This window comes from Crotalus tigris, unplaced genomic scaffold (genome assembly GCF_016545835.1).
Source record: "Crotalus tigris isolate CLP2741 ecotype Arizona unplaced genomic scaffold, ASM1654583v1 scf7180000017774.6281472, whole genome shotgun sequence".
Classification (NCBI taxonomy): Eukaryota; Metazoa; Chordata; class Lepidosauria; order Squamata; family Viperidae; genus Crotalus; species Crotalus tigris.
Genome location: NW_024096625.1, coordinates 4,537,603 through 4,558,539, shown reverse-complemented (window position 1 = coordinate 4,558,539; position 20,937 = coordinate 4,537,603). Strand labels below are relative to the sequence as shown.

Below are 20,937 nucleotides of genomic sequence, written 5' to 3'. Positions count from 1 at the left end.
TTCATTTAACAAAGGCAAAATGTGGAACAGCCTTTATTGAAACCAATGTATTTTCTAATTAACTAGAAAAGCCTAATGTAGCAGACATAGTGCTTCCTCTTCATTATACTTATACCATTATACCGTATCCATATAAGTTAAAGAGATGGACTCATATATATGCATACATATATACATTCATACACACACACACACACACACACACACACACACACACACAGAGAGAGAGAGAGAGAGAGAGAGAGAGAGAGAGAGAGAGAGAGAGAGAGAGAGAGAATATATATGTATATATGTATGTGATTACCAGGAGGATACTGAGAGTTTGATGAAGTAGTGTAATAAAACAGCCTAGTTTTAAGTATAGGAAAACCAACAGATCATTGTCGATTGCAGAAAAGGCAGACACAACCATACACCTCTGTATATTAATGGATCAACTGTGGAGGTGGTTAGTTGTATCAAGTTTCTGGATATGCAGCAGATAAGCAGGTTAATTTGATCACTCAACAGTAAGACACTGGTGAAGCGGTCACAGCCGTGCCTGCATTTTCTGCGTCGTATGAGAAGAGCATATCTTCCTTCCCCTGTTTTTACCACTTTCTATAGAGGGATGATTGAAAATATCCTGTCATATTGTATTACTGTGCGGTTTGGAATTATTACTGTTTTGGAGAGGAAGACTGTGCAGAGAGTGGTAAGGATGGCAAAAAGGATTATTGGAAGCTCCCTTCTTTCTATTCAGCATAGAATAGAATATCTTTATTGTCATTGTGTAGCTCACAACAAAATTAAGTACATTGCATATATGCAAAGCTTGACCGGGGGATGCAGTATTGCCAGGGATGCTACATATCCTCTCCATGATTGGTTTTCATGACCTTCTGGGCGGAGGCTTCGCAGTTCTGAAGCAGAACTTGATTCTGTAATAGCTTTATAATATATAGACAGCACCACCACCAGATGGATCCGTAGCTGGCTGACTGGCCGTACTCAGCATGTGGTCCTCAATGGAACTGCATCTACATGGAGGGAAGTGTGTAGTGGGGTGCCCCAGGGCTCTCTTCTGGGTCCAGTGCTCTTCAACGTCTATATCAGCGATTTGGACGAGGGAATAGATGGGGAACTCATCAAATTTGCAGACGACACCAAGCTGGCAAGAATAGCCAACACTCCAGAAGACAGGCTTAAGATACAGAAGGATCTGGACAGACTTGAACACTGGGCACTATCTAACAAAATGAAATTCAATGGTGAAAAAAGCAAAGTTCTACATTTAGGCAAGAAAACCCAAATGCACAGGTATAGTATAGGGGGTACCTTGCTCAATAGCAGTAACTGTGAGAGGGACCTCGGACTCCTAGTGGACAATCTAAATATGAGCCAGCAGTGTGCTGCAGCTGCCAAAAAGGCCAACACAGTGCTAGGCTGCATTAACAGAGGGATAGAATCAAGATCACGTGAAACGTTAATACCACTTTATAATGCCTTGGTAAGGCCACACTTGGAATACTGCATCCAGTTTTGGTCACCGCGATGCAAAAAAGATGCTGAGACTGTAGAAAGAGTACAGAAAAGAGCAACAAAGATGATTAGGGGACTGGAGGCTAAAGCATATGAGGAACGGCTGCTGGAATTGGGTATATCTAGTTTAGTGAAGAGAAGGACGAGGGGGAACATGATAGCAGTGTTCCAATATCTCAGGGGCTGCCACAAAGAAGAGGGAGTCAAGCTATTTTCCAAGGCGCCTGAAGGCAGGACAAGAAGCAACGGATGGAAACTAAGCAAGGAGAGAAGCAACCTAGAAGTAAGGAGAAACTTCCTGACAGAACAATTAACCAGTGGAACAACCTGCCTCCAGAAGCAGTGAATGCTCCAGCACTGGAAGTTTTCAAGAAGAGACTGGACAGCCATTTGTCTGAAATGGTATAGGGTTTCCTGCCTAAGCAGAGGGTTGGACTAGATGACCTCCAAGGTCCCTTTCAACTTTATTATTATTATTATTATTATTATTATTGTATCAACCTTTTTACCTCTCAAGACTCTTTTCCTCTACATACACAATATGGATTATGGTTAATATATGTGTGTATATTTATGTATGTGTGTATATATATATGTATGTATAACAATATGGATCCATGACATCAGCAAGCATTGCAGGCCCAATTGATGAAAGAAAGCTCGGGACCCTATTGGTTGGAAACCAATGCGGAAGAGTTCTTTATCCTGCAGTGGATAGACAATGGCTAAAATGATGATGATGTATATGTATGTGCACAAATGTATGTATGATGTATGTAAGTATGTATGTATGTATGTATTTCATTCAATATATTTTATTCTGACCTGAAAAAGGGTCAGGCATGTCTTGTGCTGTGCAACTCTTTCTGGAAAACTTTCATATCTGAGTAAGAAAAAGCAATCTTCTGGATCCATGAAATTCTGAAAGGCACTTGATCTTTGTGCTACTTGGCAGGTTTAATTCTGGTGTGTCAAATATGCTGTTTCACAATCTTTGCAATTCTATTTTATAACCTAGTGGATTTTTCTCTTCAAGACAACTCATAAGTATACGGACTCAAACCCATACCACTAGAAAATTTATTTTCATCTGGATGATCTGTTCTAGAAATATGCACCTTGGCACCTTCTAGAATTATAGATGGCAATTCTTATATGCCCAATCAGTAAGACCAGTAAGGATCATTATTCAAAATGTATGAAGGGCATTGGTTTTCCTATTTTGATCAATTTCCTGAGGAAAGAAAATAACTAAAAATCCACATTAGATTACTCTGCAGAAAAAAGAATGTTTTCAATTAAATGAGGAAGGGAAAGAAGTGAGAAGACTTTTAGATTACCCACAGTCTGCTGTGGAAGGGTGTACCCTTTTGGGATTTCATCTAAAACACAGATTCTCCAATCTGATACCTGTCAGCTGTTTGGACTATACACAATAGCATTCCATATTGCAATCCTCTGACACATAGGTTTGCCAGATGCAATCTACTTCATTAGCAGTTTATTAACAAGCCCAAAATACTTTTTATCATAAGACAGACAATTAACAGTTTTAAAATCTTCTAACACTGGAATGCTATCAGTTCTGTAACTAAAATCCTTTATGCTAACCATACCAGCAAATTGATACGACAATGCAGAAAGTGAAAAATTTCTCTCCAAAGAGAGAACATACAGTGTATATTTGAAGCAGCCTCAGTTACTTTGAACTGGCAATTTCCTGTTCATGGATACGGTATTTCAAATTAAGTTTGCCACCTGGTGACAATGCAACAAGGGCAGGGATAGTTTAAAATGTTCACAATTGCAAGTCTTGACTAGTGTATTATGTATCAGGGTGAGGGAGGAGTCATTTCACATGGGCGTTGGAACAATGTGTGTGTCTGGAAAATAAATTATCTACCGTATTTTTCTGTGTATAAGACACTATTTTTCCTGCAAACATCTTGTTCAAAAATCAGGTGCATCTTATACAAGTACATTATACATGAAAAAATATTGGTAACCTCCACAGCCCAGGGCATGCCTGGGTGGGTTCTTTACATGCTGCTGCCGTGCTGCCTGGTGCAGGTGTCAGGCCCCTGTGGGCTTGCCACTAACGGGAGGGGGGAAGGGGCAAGATCGTTGGATGTCAGCGTCCAGAGGCAGTGGATGGGACCAAGAGCATGGATGGCAGTGACAGCCCTTTCCCTCGTACCTGTATGCTGGCCAGGGAACCTGAGGAATACAGCTGCGAGGCTATCCTGCTCGATAATAGCGGCTGGCTGAACTTCCAGGTTTGCTGGCTCAACTATTTGGCACTCCACTGAACAGCTGATAGGTGCGGAAAAACAGCGGGGAGCTTAAAACCTGCCTTTGCTTTCCTTGCCTTGCTGTCATGATGATGCTCATGCCAGTTTGTTTACCAGGGTTGGAAGGCATGCTCATCATGCCGGATGTTGGTTAGGTGGGTGGGGAGTGGTGTTCTGTCCCAGCCTACGTATGTCCTTGCTACTGCACAAAGACAATCCCTCTTTTAACAGTAGACTGGGACATAAATCCCTTTTATTTGGGTTACAGACCTGATAATTGTCCCAGAAAAACAAAAAAGCAACATAACACTTTTCCAAGGGAGCAAAACAGAGCACGAGTCAAACAGGAAATAACAGGCAAAATAAACAGACCATGATCTCTTGACTCTGAAGTTCTTTGCAAATGGTTGCCTCCAGCAACCAGCCCTACCCACACATTCCCTTTTTGTTACGCAGCCCCCAAGGTCTAACTTCTCACTGCTTTCTCCTCTTCCCCTGGAATTGCCCTATTGCCTCCCTCTGTCTGACTTGTGTGACCTGCCTACATTTACGAGCGTCTCTGAAGTCTTCCAGCTGTGCTTCCTCCAAGTCTGACTCATCTTCCCAGCACAGCTGGCTTTCAGGTCGATCACGAGTGGAAGGACCAACCTCCTCATCAGTCTATAAGTCATGCAGCTCATCAGAGCCTCCCTCTGACTCTGATGGCTCTTCAGGCCCTTCCTCCTCCTCCTCCTCCTCCTCCTCCTCTGATTCCCCAGACTCAACTACCGGGATCACAGGCTGGCATGGAACCACAACAGGTGGAGCTGGCTGGGAAGCATCTATTTAGACCGCTGGGAGGCAGTTGCTCCCAGCGCTAACTTTGTTTGCTGTAAGCTTGGAACTCACCAGAGCCTATTATACAAGGGTGTGTCTTATACACGGAAAAATATGGTACATTTTATATTACAGAACAAGGATTCTGATGCAATATTTGAAAAGTAGATAGCATGGTTAAATATAGCCAAGTGATATTCCATTTTACAGAAAAGGAACACTGAGGTGAAAGACACAAACAGTTAAGCATAGCAATTTCTTTACATGTAGTTTATAAAGTATTGGGAATATGCAATTTTGGCAGACTACTGCACATCACAGAGGCCTGCTAGTATATTCTAAACCATCCCTACATTAGAGGATATTGAAACAATTCCATAATAATAAATAATTAAACAGAGAAAAATACAAAAAAATAAAAAGACCAATTCAGTAGTGGAGTCTGTGGCTGAGGTGTTTATAAGTTCTGCTGTTTGAGAGGATGAGTTATTACAAAAAGAAAGCATGAATGCCCTGGAATTTATGCTTTCTGCCATGCCTGTCATGATCCCTCAGGTCTCTTAATCCCCGCTTTGTAAGATCGTTTAAGTACTTGATGGCTTCTCCCTTTGTAAAAGAATCCTGTATATCAAGTAATTTTGTCTGAGGTCGAACCATTCCACAGTTAGGAATCCAGTCTGTGGATGGATTGCAGCTTGTTACAATCTCTTCAACATTAGAAGCACATTCGGAAACTGGTTTACTAGCACACCTTTCACACTTGAGTTGTGTTGAGGTTGAAGTTGGCTTACTAAGAATGGCAGGATTGTGCCACACAATATATCTGTTTAAATGGGAGGGTTGCAAATCTTCGTAGTAAATGGATTTTTCAGGTTTTAGAAGAGGCTCTGGTTCAGGAGGCACTGCAAGTTGCCTGCAGTACAATTGATCTGTTTTCCAGGTATCCGTAATTTTCCGAAATCTGTTTGAGAGCAGTTTCTTATCTTGGATGTTTTCTTCCTGGGCAGCTGCTTCAGGCTGAATCCAATTGCAGAGCAGATATTTGTCCCTTTGGCTTGCTTTGTTTTGTGTATCCTGTTGAAGGGGACTCAGGGATGCTTTCCCACTATTCTGCATTCCCTCTGAACGCCAGTTTATGCTGCAATGATCTCTCAAGTGAAGTGGTGACTCGTAGTTCTCTGTAGCATGCTGATGTTGATGATGTGAGACCTTGCCTTGAAGGACACGGGCAATGCGTCCTTCCAGGGGCCTTACTTGAGACATTGCTGAATGAAAGGATTCTCTCTGAAGAGCAGATAGAATAGAACTGATTCCCAGGACTTATATGTGCAATGCTGTACATCTAAATATGATGTTCTAGAACCAAATAGACCTATATATTTATTTCATATGAGCATTCATCTCAGTCTAGTGATTCTTAGTGATTAGCAATACATAAAATATAAAGTAACACAATATAAAACAAATCAATAATACAATGCAACTGAGAGTTGTAATAAGTTATAGATCACTGAAATAAAGCTAAGCTAACATCCTGGCACCAGCGCTTGAGGGAAAAACCAGATCTTCAAGGACTTCTGAAGATGAATAGGGTCACAGTCATCCAAACTTGGGTGATGCTGTTCCACAGTGCAGATGCCGTAATAAAGAAGACAGGCCTCTTGAATCCCCACTAGATGACAGTGTTTAACAGAAGGACCCAGAGCATGTTCATTTTGCCATGAACATGGCAAAACAGGTGATTTGGTAATGCAAGTGATTATTGGTGTAAGCCATGATATGCATATGTAACATGACTGCCTTGCCATCAAAGAAACTAGCCCTTATAGGTTTCATCTTGAATTGCATGTGGAAATCTGTCAGGAGCTAATTTCTTTGATGCCAAAGTAGTAATATTATATGAGTATATCATGATGTGCTTAAAGCAACAGACATTGTTTCATGGTGGACCAGTTGCCATTACTGAATGCTCTTCAAGATTAGCTCCATATTATAGAGCATATTGCAACCGTCCAACCAAATAGCAACTAAACATGACTGATTAAAAGAAGGGCCTCCTGATTCAGGAAAAGAGCACAAAGGGCAGAAAAGATGGATTTATGCAAAGGCCTTCCTGCCACTTACATCAAGCACTGACTAAGCCCTCCTTGCCATAGAGCTTCAGAAACAAGCCCAAGTTCCCTCTGAAATCCAATCAGTCCATTAGGTGCTTGTGGTGGACTGTTCAAGTAAGTTCTTCCACTCTGCAAAGAAGAGTGGCTGCAGGAAGTTCCAAAGCTAACATGTGATTTTGCCATGACAAGAGACTAATGGTAATGTCTGCCATATCCAGATGCATGATACCATTTTCCATACTTACAAGATCCACATTTTTGCCCAGTTCTCCTGTTGCTCTGCCAATTAATTTGGCATTATAGTCATCCAGCTGCAGTGGGTTCATAGGCCCGCTACCTAGAAAGAAGGAACTAAAATATTATTTTATTGTTTTTATTCTTTTTAAACAAATAATATCTCGTTTGTCTATATTTTCTTTTTTTTAATCCCCTGTAGTTTTTTAGAAAGATATAGAGCACCACATGATTATCTGAAAGTGTTTGGATTTACCTGCTAACTTGAATGATAATACTTTAGTTTGCTAAAAATGCATACCTGTGTAGTCTCGCTTGTAGGTAGATAGCCAAAGAGCCTTCTTTACGTTTTCTAGTATATTGGCAGCTCGAGGTAGAAGATCAGATTCTGGAAGCTGGAATGTTGATTTAGGAGTTTCATCTTGGTGACCGATTCCTTCAGTGACCTGAGATTTGGCATAAAAATATAAATAAAGCATGTTGATAAATGACTTCATTTGAAGCCATATTGGGAATGCATACTGCTTCCTCATTGGTTTGGGAAATAGCAGTTTTTAAAATTAAAAATTAAATTTAGAACATTTAAAAATCTAACAGGAAACTGCATATATTTTCCATCTCCCATGTACCTCTTTTCGTTTTTATTCCAAAATAAGTTCAGTATAATTGAGATGTAATGTTTAATGAAAAATGTATTCATTCACCCCCCCCCCGGCTGTTGTTCAGAATAAATAGGACTTTGAAGTGTTAACATTTTAGAAAATATCAGTTCCATACATACAGAAACTGATTTGGATTGAGACTATAGACCCTACCAAAGATTAAAACACCCTGGCTTTCCTTCTAGTTCCTGATCCAATTCAAATCAGGAAATGAAAAGGGAAAGGGGGGAAAAGGGAACCGTTCTAATAATGATATTAAAAGGTTCTGGAACAAAGAGTAATTGTTTAGTCTAACTGTTGCTTTCTTACTTTTTGTAATGAGCTTTTGCACCAGAGAAATTTTATGCAAGTGTGGGAAACATGTTAAGGTGACCAACTTTTTTACAACGAAAAGGAGGACACAAATAAATTGAAGAAAAAATATTGTAAATAAAAGAAACATTTTATTCATTGTAACAATAATACAGACAACTTGCATATGCAAAGTTTGCCAGCTGGGTGTTTTGGCGCATTCAGCAGCAATTCCTATTGCCTTTCGAAAGCCAATAGTGGGAGTAGCACAGCTCATGCAAAAGCTGAAAAAAAAAAACCATCAAAAAAAGATGCCGGAATGCTGTTCTGAGCGTTCTGTGTGAGAGAAAAAGCCCTGCAGATTAGTCTTCAAATATCAAAAAGGAGGACATGAAGGAGGACACTTTTTGAGGGAGGACAGAACTTACAAAAGGAGGACTGTCATCCCTAAAGGAGGACGATTGGTCACCTTAAACAAGTACATTGATGGGATATATGGAAGAAGGGAATAAGGGACTGTACAGGAAAGATTGATGTCTTTCTTATGATGTAATGGTCTGTTGTCTGATTTTCATTGACTAACAAAGTTTATAAAGCAATGTTACCAATTTTCTAATGTGTGGCACTTCTGGATGTAACTCTGCCAGCGTTCCAGATTGTTGGCCACCTAGCTGCTTAATTTAATCAAATAAAGTGCTTGATCAAGAAGTCTCCGCTTGGGTTAGATTGATATGGTATCTCAAGTTCAGGTAAGGGACTGGGACCTTACAATATGAAAAGTTTGTTTACTGTAGAGTGAAATACCCATTAGATCAAGGGTAAATAACCTAGGGTTCTCCATGTCCTTTGGGCCACAATTTCTATAATTCCTTTTCACTGGACTAGGTTGGCTGGGATTGATGGGAATTGGAGTACTCAATGCCTGTAATGTGCCAAGTTGAATGCTAGAAATGTATGCAGTGGGGGAAGAGCTTTCATGGCAAGGGCAATATGTTCTGCCTCACGCTCAGGTTTCTCCCATCAAGGTTGGCTTGAAATCAGTTAAACAGGCACAAAAACTTCTGATACTTTCTGTAGAAACTTTCTATAGAAGAACTAAAAAGTCCCTACAAAAAGGATGGTTGTATATCAAAAGTGAGCCCCATTAACATTTAAATAAATATTCATATTTTTGCACCTCTTTCTTCTAACAAGAGAGATTTCCCTTCCCTGTCTCTATCTTTCTTTGATCATGAATAACATATTTAATATTAGACTGTTTTCCTCTGACTAATTCTCACATCTAAAAGTAATAACACCAGGCTAATTTCCTGGGAGTTTTGTCCCAAAGGAATTGCCATCCATGAGTATTTAAATGCATAGAAGACATTTTTCCAGATGAAGTGTGGCAACTGTTTACTAGACACCATAGTATTTCCTGCACCAAATTTCAATGGTGTTTTTCTTACATCTTCTTTTAGGCCAATGGTTCTCAACCTGTGGGTCGGGACTCCATTTGGGGTCGAACAACCATTTCACGGGGGTCGCCAAACAACGCAGTCCGCCATTTTTCCCCCTTTTCCTTAGCTGTGCTTTTATTCTATTGGCTTTTGAAAGCCAATAGGAATTGTCCAGGCTGTCTCTGTCCTGCTGAGCCCGCCAAAAGCCCCATTCTGCAAACGGTGCTGCACCAGTTGAGTAGTCCTCGACTTACAACCGGTTGAGTAGTCCTCGACTTACAACCGGTTGGGGGTTGCGGCATTAAAAAGGTTGAGAACCACTGTTTTAGGCCAAGTGTTCTTTAAAGCTCCTATTGAATATCTCTGGAGTGGCTTAAGATTTGGTCACTGCAATTGGTAATATTCCAAATGTTATAGAAATTAGGAGCTGGTGGTTGATTTTATTATGATTCATGCATAGTTATCCAGATGTTCAGACTATATTTGGCATTTTTATCTATCTATTGAGTCCTTCAAGGATGGGATAGACAGATATTGATGTTTGATGGTATTAGAGGTATCGTTGCAGGATGTAAGCTGTTCTAAGTAAAACTGAATTTTGCAGTTGACTGATGGTGAATTTGTCAATGCTAGGTGGTGCTCCAGTTGTTTTGGGATTGCACCCAAGGCATCTATTACTATTGGTATTACTTTTGTTTTCTTCTGCTACAGTTCTATTTCTATTTGCAGGTATTTGCATTTTGTTATCTTCTCTAGTTACTTCTGTTCTAATTTGCTGTCTCCAGTACTGCTGAATCCACTATTCAGAATTTCTTTTCTTATTGACAATTGTTAAGTCTGGCGTGTTATGCTTTATGTGCCTGTCTGTTTGAATTCTAAACTCAGAGTATTTTAGCCTCTTCAGTTTCTATGATCTCTATTTTATTGTCCTGCCAGTGGTAAATGGTATTTCTTGCAGGTTTTCTAATGCACCATTGTTGTTTCTTTGTCATGCCATTGTTTGTAATTGATTTGTGCAATCTTTTTGCAGAGCTAACCAGGTGACCCACTGTTTTCTTCAGCTTCTTTGCAGAGGTGGCACTTATTACCTGTTGCTGTCTTCTCAATTCTGGCTTTGTATGCATTTGTTCTTAAGCTTTGGTCTTGTGCAGCCAGAAATAGCCCCCATTTCTTTCTTCTTCAACTTTCCATTGCTGGGTTTTGTTATTATCTGCTTTACCTGTTATTTTTTTAATGTACTGAATTATTATTGATCATCACACAGTCAGCCAGATGTTCAGATTGGGTTTGGCATTTTTGTCTACCTATCAAGTCCTTACCAAGAACCTGGGATAGGCAGATGATGATGATTGTTGTTGTTATTTTGGTGTCTTTGGGTCAATCCTGGTGACTGCATCAACAAGTCCATGCAATTTTCTTGGCAATATTTCAGAGGTGATTTTCTATTAATCTCTTTCCAGATTGAGAAAGAAAAAAAGAGATTGCACCAAATAACTCCGAGGACTTCTAGGACTCCCAGAGATAGTAGCTTTTTGAGATTTCAGATTAGGTTTACTGGGAGAACCAGATACTGAACCTGAGATCTGCAACATGCATGCCATGTGTTCTGTCACCAAGTTAATGCTATTTTTCAACTACTGGTAATCATTACTTACATGATTTGAACACGTCACAGCTTCTCTATGGATAGATTGATTGGCATCTGCCTTTTTATTTGGGCCAACTGCAATGTCAGATGAAAACATTGTATTATAGTATGAAATTAATTAAATTTAGCTTAGAATCCCTATTAGTTCTGCCCAGATTAGCACAGAATTGACATTGCTTGTGATATTCTTCCATTACATTGCATGTAATTTTTAAAAGTACCATGAAAATTAAAACAAAGGAAGTTTTATTTCTCTGGCTTTGCAGATAAAGTTCTAGATCTCTGATTCTTATTCTATTAAAATAACTATTTTAACTATTAAAATAATTCCTTGTGCTGCAGACACAAGGAAGTGAAGATACTGGAGTTGTGTTTGCATGCTGACATTGAAATACTGTTATGAGTAGGAAAAGGAAGGGAATGACTACTATTAGGATATTCATTGAATGAAAAATAGTCTCTACTGCCATCCCTTTAAAAGGAAAAAGTCTTTCTACATTTTAAACAATATAGCAATAGAGGCAGATTAGCTTTTGTATCTAGTCTCCTTTTGGGGGGCAGGATAACTTCCTTTCAATAAAACAGGACATTTTGCTATAAACTAAATACAGGAAATGGTTCATAATATTTTTTTCTGGTCGGTGAGCCTTGTACACAATTAGTTTTAGACTTTCCAGTATTATTACTAACAGTTAATTAACATGGACTGTAACAGTTACCAAACTAGTCTATAATCCAAATATTGATTTTTCTCTATAATACACCTTTAAGCTACAATCAAATATGGGAGGGGAGGACTATGCTACAGCAAAATCAATGAACACTAAGTGTATAGGTTATTCAAAAGCATTTTTGTAGGAAAAAATGCCCAAAGGCTAACCTATAAATAGTGTTTTCTCTAAGACATCATACACAGTCCTCCAAGCATTGTTTCAAGTGAAATATTCACATTTCATGGATAGTAAAGATAACTGAAGTCAATGTGCCTTGAAGAATAATATATATTATTGTTGTTTACTTAGGGCTGTGCAAAGTATTTAAAAGAACCACTTCTCAAAGTACATGGCTTGAGCAAAGTATCCCTCCATAAAGAACCAAAGCAACGATGCTTTGTATAGCTGCTTTGAAAAAATTCCCCATTATCTATATATATGTATGAATGGACCTTCTGCTGGAATTTCCAGTGGACCACTTTGCTTCTTCTCTACTGAATATTTAAATACTGAATATTTAAAATGCTATCCTAGAATCCCCTTTATGGATTACTGCCTTGTCGTGGCGAAGGGGCTTGCGTAACTCAATGAAGCTATAAGCTATGCCGTGCAGGGCCACCCAAGACGGACAGGTTATAGCAGAGAGTTCTGACAAAATGTGATCCACTGGAGAAGGAAATGGCAAACCACTCCAGTATCTTTGCCATGAAAACCCCATGGACAGTACTAAAAGGAAAAAAGATATGACACTGGAAGATGAGCCCCTCAGGTCGGAAGGTGTCCAATATGCTACTGGGGAAGAGCAGAGGGCTAGTACTAGTAGCGCCAGAAAGAATGAAGCGACTGGGCCAAAGCCGAAAGGACGCTCAGCTGTGGATATATCTGGTGGTGAAAGGAAAGTCCGATGCTGTAAAGATCTTTTCTCCATAGGAACCTGGAATGTAAGATCCATGAATCAAGGCAAGCTAGACGTAGTCAAAAAAGAGATGACAAGAATGAACATTGACATCTTAGGAATCAGCGAACTAAAATGGACAGGAATGGGTGAATTTAACTCAGATGACCATCAGGTATACTACTGTGGGCAAGAATCCCTCAGAAGAAATGGAGTAGCCTTCATAGTCAATAAAAGAATAGGAAAAGCAATACTGGGATACAATCCCCAAAATGACAGAATGATCTCAATTCGAATCCAAGGCAAACCATTCAATATCACAGTAGTCCAAATCTATGCCCCAACCACTGGTGCTGAAGAGGATGAAATTGACCGGTTCTATGAAGCCCTACAGCACCTTATAGAATTAACACCCAAAAATGATGTCCTTATCATCATGGGGGATTGGAATGCTAAGGTAGGAAGCCAAAAGATAACCGGAATAACAGGCAAGTTTGGCCTTGGAGTACAAAATGAAGCAGGGCACAGGCTAATAGAATTTTGTCAAGAGAATACGATGGTCATAACAAACACTCTTTTCCAACAACCCAAGAGACGGCTCTACACATGGACATCACCAGACGGTCAACATAGAAATCAGATTGACTATGTGCTCTGCAGCCAAAGATGGAAAAGCTCTATACAGTCAGTAAAAACAAGACCAGGAGCTGACTGTGGCTCAGATCATGAGCTTCTCGTTGCAAAATTTAGGCTTAAATTGAAAAAAGTAGGGAAAAGCACTAGGCCACTCAGGTATGAACTAAATCATATTCCTGATGAATATACAGTAGAGGTGACAAATAGATTTAAGGAACTGGATCTGATAGACAGAGTGCCTGAAGAACTATGGATGGAAGTTCGCAACATTGTACAAGAGGTAGCAACTAAAACCATCCCAAAGAAAAAGAAATGCAAGAAAGCAAAATGGCTGTCTGAGGAAGCTTTGCAAATAGCTGAGGAAAGAAGGGAAGCGAAAGGCAAAGGAGAAAGAGAAAGATACACCCAATTGAATGCAGAATTCCAGAGAATAGCTAGAAGAGATAAGAATACCTTCTTAAATGAACAGTGCAAAGAAATAGAAGAAAACAACAGAATAGGGAGGACCAGAGATCTCTTCAAGAAAATTGGAGATATGAAGGGAATGTTTCATGCAAAGATGGGCATGATAAAGGACCAAAATGGCAGAGACCTAACAGAGGCAGAAGAGATTAAGAAGAGATGGCAAAACTACACAGAAGAACTATACAAGAATGAGCTTAACATCCCAGATAACCACAATGAGATGGTCACTGACCTCGAACCAGACATCCTAGAATGTGAAGTGAAATGGGCCTTAGAAAATCTGAGCAACAACAAAGCTAGTGGAGGTGACAGTATTCCAGCTGAGCTATTCAAAATCTTAAAAGACGATGCAGTAAAAGTGCTACACTCAATTTGCCAGCAAATTTGGAAAACTCAACAGTGGCCACAGGATTGGAAAAGGTCAGTTTACATTCCAATTCCAAAGAAAGGCAATGCCAAAGAATGTTCAAACTATCGCACCATTGCACTCATTTCACATGCTAGTAAAGTTATGCTTAAAATCCTACAAGCTAGACTCCAGCAGTATGTGGATCGAGAACTACCAGAAGTACAGGCAGGATTTCGAAGAGGCAGAGGAACTAGAGATCAAATTGCCAACATACGCTGGATCATGGAGAAAGCTAGGGAGTTCCAGAAAAACATCTACTTCTGCTTCATTGACTATGCAAAAGCCTTTGATTGTGTGGATCACAACAAATTGTGGCAAGTTCTTAAAGAGATGGGAGTACCAGACCATCTCATTTGTCTCTTGAGAAACCTATATGCGGGTCAAGAAGCAACAGTGAGAACTGAACACGGAACCACTGATTGGTTCAAAATTGGAAAAGGAGTCCGGCAAGGCTGTATACTGTCACCCTGCCTATTTAACTTATATGCAGAGCACATCATGAGAAAGGCAGGGCTAGATGAATCAAAAGTTGGAATTAAGATTGCCGGGAGAAATATCAACAACCTAAGATATGCAGATGATACCACTCTAATGGCAGAAAGTGAAGAGGAACTAAAGAGCCTCTTGATGCGGGTGAAGAAGGAGAGTGCAAAAGTTGGCTTGAAACTCAACATTAAGAAAACCAAAATCATGGCATCCGGCCCTCTCAATTCCTGGCAAATAGATGGGGAAGAAATGGAGGTAGTGACAGATTTTATTTTTCTGGGCTCCAAGATCACCTCAGATGGGGACTGCAGCCAAGAAATTAAAAGACGCTTGCTCCTGGGAGGAAAGCTATGGCAAATCTAGACAGCATACTAAAAAGCAGAGACATCACCCTGCCAACAAAAGTGCGTATAGTCCAGGCCATGGTTTTCCCAGTTGCAATGTATGGCTGTGAAAGTTGGACCATAAGAAAGGCTGAGTGCCAAAGAATTGAGGCCTTTGAACTATGGTGCTGGAGAAGACTCCTGCGAGTCCCTTGGACTGCAAGGCGTTCAAACCGGTCAGTCCTAGAAGAGATCAACCCTGACTGCTCCTTAGAAGGCCAGATCCTGAAGTTGAAACTCAAGTACTTTGGCCACCTAATGAGAAGGAAGGATTCACTGGAGAAGAGCCTAATGCTGGGAAAGATTGAGGGCAATAGAAGAAGGGGACGACAGAGAATGAGATGGCTGGATGGAGTCACTGAAGCAGTAGGTGTGAATTTAAATGGACTCCAGAAGATGGTAGAGGACAGGAAGACCTGGAGGAACATTGTCCATGGGGTCGCGATGGGTCGGACACGACTTCGCAATTAACAACAACAACAATCCTAGAAAAAGAGAAGCATGCTTTACCTTGGATGTCAGTGCTGCTATGGACATAAGGATGAAAAGGACGAAATCGGCCCTCTATGAGTAGAGCCCCTGGTGTCTTATATTTTAGATACCTTGTGCACCTAAACAATAGAGCAGATTTTATAAATATTTGGCAAGAAAATAAAACACATAATGTTACCTAACAGCATATCTTATTGGTTTCTGTAAGTCCTGTGTGGATTCTTCTCCTTTTCCTTCTCCTTCTCCTTCTCCTTCTCCCCCATTCCCCTTCCCCTTCCCTCCTCCTCTTCCTCATCCTCCTCCTTTGTCTTTGTCATCCTAAATCCATGTGATCAACCTTGTTATTGACTATGAGTAGCAAAGAACGTGCACCTTTTTATAACATGTTTTTGCATCCTTCATAGGTCAATATATATACTTCCTATATGGAAGGCATTTGTACTGGTTTCTGCAAAACAGAAAAGTAATAGCTCATATTTGGGAATACCGAGAATGCTAAACTCCTTGTTATGGCCTCTCCCTTGTTTACTCATGGTACAGTAACCTCATTACTCATAGTACATAAACTAAGAATCAGGTGTGGACAAGGAGGAATTTTGATTTTTATTATGCTATGGATTATGAATCCAGTATTAAGTTCACATAGCAATAGCTGTATAAATCTCCTATTTTTTTAAATAGCTGTGCCTGTCCTATCCCTATATTTCACCATATTACTTATATTATTATTGAGAGTTGAAGTCCAACTATAAATACATTGCTTTTTATTTTTTAAAAAATCAGATCTGACACTTTCTGTTCACACAGATTCAGTTTTTAAGCACTACCCACAGGTATTGTATGCTTTTAAAGCAGGGATGAGGAGCATGTCAATCTCCAGGTGTTGCTGATCTATCACAGGTTCACCACTGGCCATGATGAAGGTAGCTCTTGGAAGGTGGAGTTTGATGGCTATAGATTCCTGTTGCTCATATGAAGGGATTGGTTTCCTGCACAGCTTATATTTAAAGTGGCTGTGAAGAGTTGAAACCAGTTCAGAAAACCTAGATTACTGTTCCACCTACCAACACTCAGGTGGTACCAATGAATATAGTTTAAGAGAATGATCTCTACATGGGCAGAAAGAAATAGATGATATATGCTTACTTGTTTGAATTGGAATTTTCTGGTAACTCAGGTAGTCTGTAATTAAAATAAAAAAAGATTCTGCATTTATTTATTTATGAATCCAATTTATAAAGCTGCTCATACCACTGACATGATTCTAGGCACCATACCATAAAACAAACAATTTAATCTTAAGCTATGTTATTAAGTTATATTAAAAATAATTAATATAAAAGATAAGATCACAGGAGAATGCATCAAAATTTCACACACAATTTACTTCTTATTTATTTGTACTGCACTTTTGTTATTTTAAAAATAGCTCAAATTGGCAAATATATCCAGCATACTTTCCTCCTCTTATTTTCCCCATAAGGTGATTGGCCCAAAGTCATGTTACTTTGAAGACTTTTAATTTGAACAAATGAAAAGTTGTTTTGATGCTATCAGGTGGTTAAATTCTAGAACACACTTTTAATCTTCCAGTCCTCAACAGTTAATTAAAGTTTAAAATAAACATACAGAATCTTTTTAATATATATTGGTGAAGATGGCAAAGAGTGGGAACCAGGGCCTATTATTTTTCTTTTTAAATTTCCGCATTGTAGAAGTATGAAGCTGGTGGGTGAGGGAGTTAAAACTCCTTAAAATCACCTGCAACCTGGCATGTAGGTTTGAAAGAAAGTGTAACAGAAGCCCAGAGCAGGCAGACAAAATCCAAGGTTGGCATGACATGATGCTAGAGTTAAAGGTGCCTTGATAAGATAAGCAGCTGAGAAATTTGGTATAACGGTTAAGGTGTGCTGGCTTAGAAAGCAGGAGATTGTAGTTCTAGTCTCACTTTAAGCCTGAAAGCTAGTTGAGTGACTTTGATTCAGCCACTCTTTCATAATTCAACTCACCTCACAGATTGTTCTGGAGAAAATAGGACAAATGAATATTAAGTATGTTTACCCTATTGATTTATTTATAAAGTAAGAAAGGTAGGACAAAATCTAATAAATAAAAATAAATAAATTATCCCCAATCAGGAATAGGAGGAAGGCTAAAGCAGATGATGCAGAAGAAGGAATCTGTAAAAAGAGTCAATCAAAAACTGAATGGAGTTCAACAACCTTAATGGAACATTTTTGGTGTCCTCATCATAGCAGGGTGCATGAGTAAACTTGTAAGGTGGCTCATAGATTCTGTGAGATTCAGGTAGTATAGGCTCACTTCCTCTAGGTTCTTGATTTCCTCTTAAGATTGATTTGCATAGCTGAAATGTTTTCCTTAGCTCCTCATATCTGGAATGAGATCAAACATTATGAAAAAACAATTCCAGCTTTAACATACAAAGCCTGGTTGATAGCTTATGGTGATCAAAAATTGCTGAATTACACTTCCCAATTTTTATCACTAATTCTTGTAACAGATAGGATCTGAATGTTGTGTTCACACATATCAAACTATGGCTTGCTTAATCAGGATTTATTGAATAAACCACAATTGGCAGGGTTTAAACAACATACAGTTAGCCTGATACAACAAAGAAATACCCTTCAGTTAACTCCACCGTAATTGACCTAGAAGGGTCAATGAGAATTTCCCATGGCCAACTTGCCACAGCCAACTCACCATGGCTAATTTGCCATGACCAGCTTGTGCCGCCAACTCGCTGCAGGACAAGAGTTATGCTAATATCAAAGAAATAGTGGAATAGAATCATTAAAGAGAGGATGCAAAACAAGGGGCAGAATGAAATGTGAATGGCAAAAATTAAAATAATTTACTTTTATAAATAATTAAATAGAATTGTTAAATTGTCTCGCAGTGAGTTATTCCACATCAAGTTGGCCATGGTGAGTTGTCCCGCAGTGGGCTGGCTGTGGTGAGTTATCTGTGGCAAGTTGTCCCATTCTGGACCTAGAAAGGCTTCAAGAAAGTGCACCCTGGAATCTCTTCCATTCCAATAATCCAGATGGAAAATTTATAGCAAATTATTGTAAATAATTAAATAGAATTGTTAAACTGTCTCACAGTGAATTGCCCCACACCAAGTTGGCCAAAGTTAGTGGTCCCGCAGTGAGCTGACCGTGATGAGTTATCTGTGACAATTTGTTGCACGGCCAACTCACTATGGGACAATGCATCACGGCCAATTCACTACGGGACAACTTGCCATATGACAACTCACTGCGAGACAGTTTAATAATTCTATTTAATTATTTACAATAATTTGCACAAAGAAATAATACAATCCGTATAAAGCTAAATAGTTTCCCCCAATACAGGGAATTAAACAATACTTATCCCAAAGAAGCAAGACTAAGCCCTGATCTTAGCAATTGTGCAGATGCATCCCATTATATAACAGTTATTTGAAAATCTAGATTGAAGCTATGGATGATAGAGATGAAAGCAGTTAAAAGGTGATTTTTTTTACCTTTCTGGAAATATAGGTGGGCCTGGAGGGATATGCAGTGGAGTAAAGTGATCAGTGGATTCCAAAGTTTTTGTTATTACAGCTGTTCCATCTTGTACATCATTGTAATAGGACATTCTTGGGTGAACCTCCATTTTTATCTGCTATGGAGAAGACCTGAAAACAGATAATTTCAATAGTCTGGTTCTGAAACCAACCAACCAAATACATTTCAATACATTTTCAGATTGTATTAGAACACTAAATATGTTTGAATGAATAAAATGGATAAGGATTTTTAGTATTTAACATAAATAAGAAGGGAGGGAAGATTTCTAAAATAGAGACACAGTGATTTTGCATTTTTAATAGATCAAGGTTTCTAATTAAAACAAGAATTTGATTTATCAGAAGTCACATAAATAATCAGAAAAAATGAATGTGGTGTAATGATAGTTTCTTTTACTAGTGTGTTGGATTGAATAAAATATGCATGTTATGACTTTAAATATTTCTGTATATAGAGATGTAACATGAGGAATAAAAGGTATTTTGATTCCCCTTAGTTCATGACAGAAAGGCATAACCTATTAACACTAGCAAACTGTGTTTATTCAAATGATCAAATGTACAATTGTTAAATAATATATCTTGTAATTATAACCTCAGCCTTAGATGTTCTTCAAATGTATTAAATATCAATTCCCATGATAATCAGCTACCATAGAAAAGAGACATACTCTCTATAAATTATGGGAGTACGGTAGTTTGAATACAGTGAAAAGGTGTTCAGTTGAGGAAATGTCTTTGAACTCTAGGGACAGTTAAATCTATAGTCTTCAACTACGACTAAATTAAATTCTCTTTGGCTACATTGGTTGCTGGGAGGTGTGATTCAGTTTATTATTCACTGTCTTTTTGCAGCCTCAAATCCACCTACCTTTCCATTTAAGTGTTGCACAGGATATTGAATTACTTTCTTAACTAGACCCCCAAGTTTTTATCTGACATCACAATGACTTGGTCATCAGCTCCTTGTGAAATAGAGGAGACTATCCTCACTCTTGTTTCTATCTAGAGTAAAAAGAAATGACTGAATTTTCACAATGGTTTTTAATCAAATGAGTCTGAAGAGTGAAACATATTTGTGATACTGTAGGGGGAAAAATATCAGTGACTGACTTACTCAGGCAGGATTGAAAGTTAAGCTGATTAAGAAACAGAGAAACCTTTTGCAGACAAACTATAATCTTGCTGGAAATAGTAAAATAGAAGGGTGGTTATCTTTTGGTAAAACTAGACTTTGATTCTGTTCCTACACAAGAGAAAATAATCTGCCTTATCAAGCATTTTAAATATCAATTTTAAGCTTCAGTGGACAGCTTCTGCACTCTAGTAGCTGCAGGATAATTCTGAAAAGATCCAACTTTAGTTTTTCAGATTCACTCATAACTTTGAAATTATTTAATATTAGAAAAGGAATAAAGAAATACACTTCTTTTGTTAATACGTCTACTTTTTCATATTGACAAGAGCTGAAAGTGTGGCTTAGCTGTAGTTATAATGTCTTTGAGGCCATAAAATGATGCCAATATGTTGACTGTTTATAGCTCAGCTAACTTGTCTGTTTGCTTAATTTCTGATGGGAGACTATGAATAGAAACAATTTTCACCATTCAAGTCAGCATTGAGAATTCTGCAGCATATAGGCTACATGTGATTCTAACATTCCCAGATTTTACCATTAAAATTCAGAATTAAAATGTTCACATTTCAGAGGCACAGTTTCAGACTATTTGAGGAAAAATTTGGGGTAAACAGGTCTTAAGGGTAGAATGGGTTCCCAGAACTGCTCTTTTCCTAGTGTAGCCTCCAAAAGACAAAAGGGCCAACGTCTTTGGCCCTGCTCTCTCAGTGACATCATAGCATTA

At 38.8% G+C, this 20,937-nt stretch overlaps 1 protein-coding gene across 1 annotated transcript; it reads right to left on the bottom strand.

Moving 5' to 3' along the window:
* Positions 1 to 5,086: 5,086 nt before the first annotated feature.
* Positions 5,087 to 19,964, bottom strand: CUNH7orf31 (chromosome unknown C7orf31 homolog). Its single transcript, XM_039341906.1, has 9 exons — positions 19,947 to 19,964; positions 19,028 to 19,183; positions 17,718 to 17,888; positions 16,642 to 16,677; positions 15,514 to 15,614; positions 11,024 to 11,091; positions 7,278 to 7,422; positions 6,988 to 7,079; positions 5,087 to 5,912 (listed from the first exon to the last, which is right to left on the bottom strand). The coding sequence occupies exons 2-9, from the start codon at positions 19,159 to 19,161 to the stop codon at positions 5,118 to 5,120; spliced, it is 1,542 nt and encodes a 513-aa protein (XP_039197840.1). The 5' UTR covers positions 19,162 to 19,183; positions 19,947 to 19,964; the 3' UTR covers positions 5,087 to 5,117.
* Between the last annotated feature and the right edge of the window lie 973 nt (positions 19,965 to 20,937).

What these genes read in the sequence shown, in the direction of transcription:
- CUNH7orf31 (XM_039341906.1), bottom strand. Translation starts at nt 19,161, where the DNA reads ATGGAGGTTCACCCAAGAATGTCCTATTACAATGATGTACAAGATGGA. An exon ending in CTGTGACGTGTTCAAATCAT is followed by an intron (nt 7,423 to 11,023) that starts GTAAGTAATGAT and finishes GCCAAATCTCAG; the next exon opens with GTCACTGAAGGAATCGGTCA. An exon ending in TGGGCAAAAATGTGGATCTT is followed by an intron (nt 5,913 to 6,987) that starts GTAAGTATGGAA and finishes TCTGCTCTTCAG; the next exon opens with AGAGAATCCTTTCATTCAGC.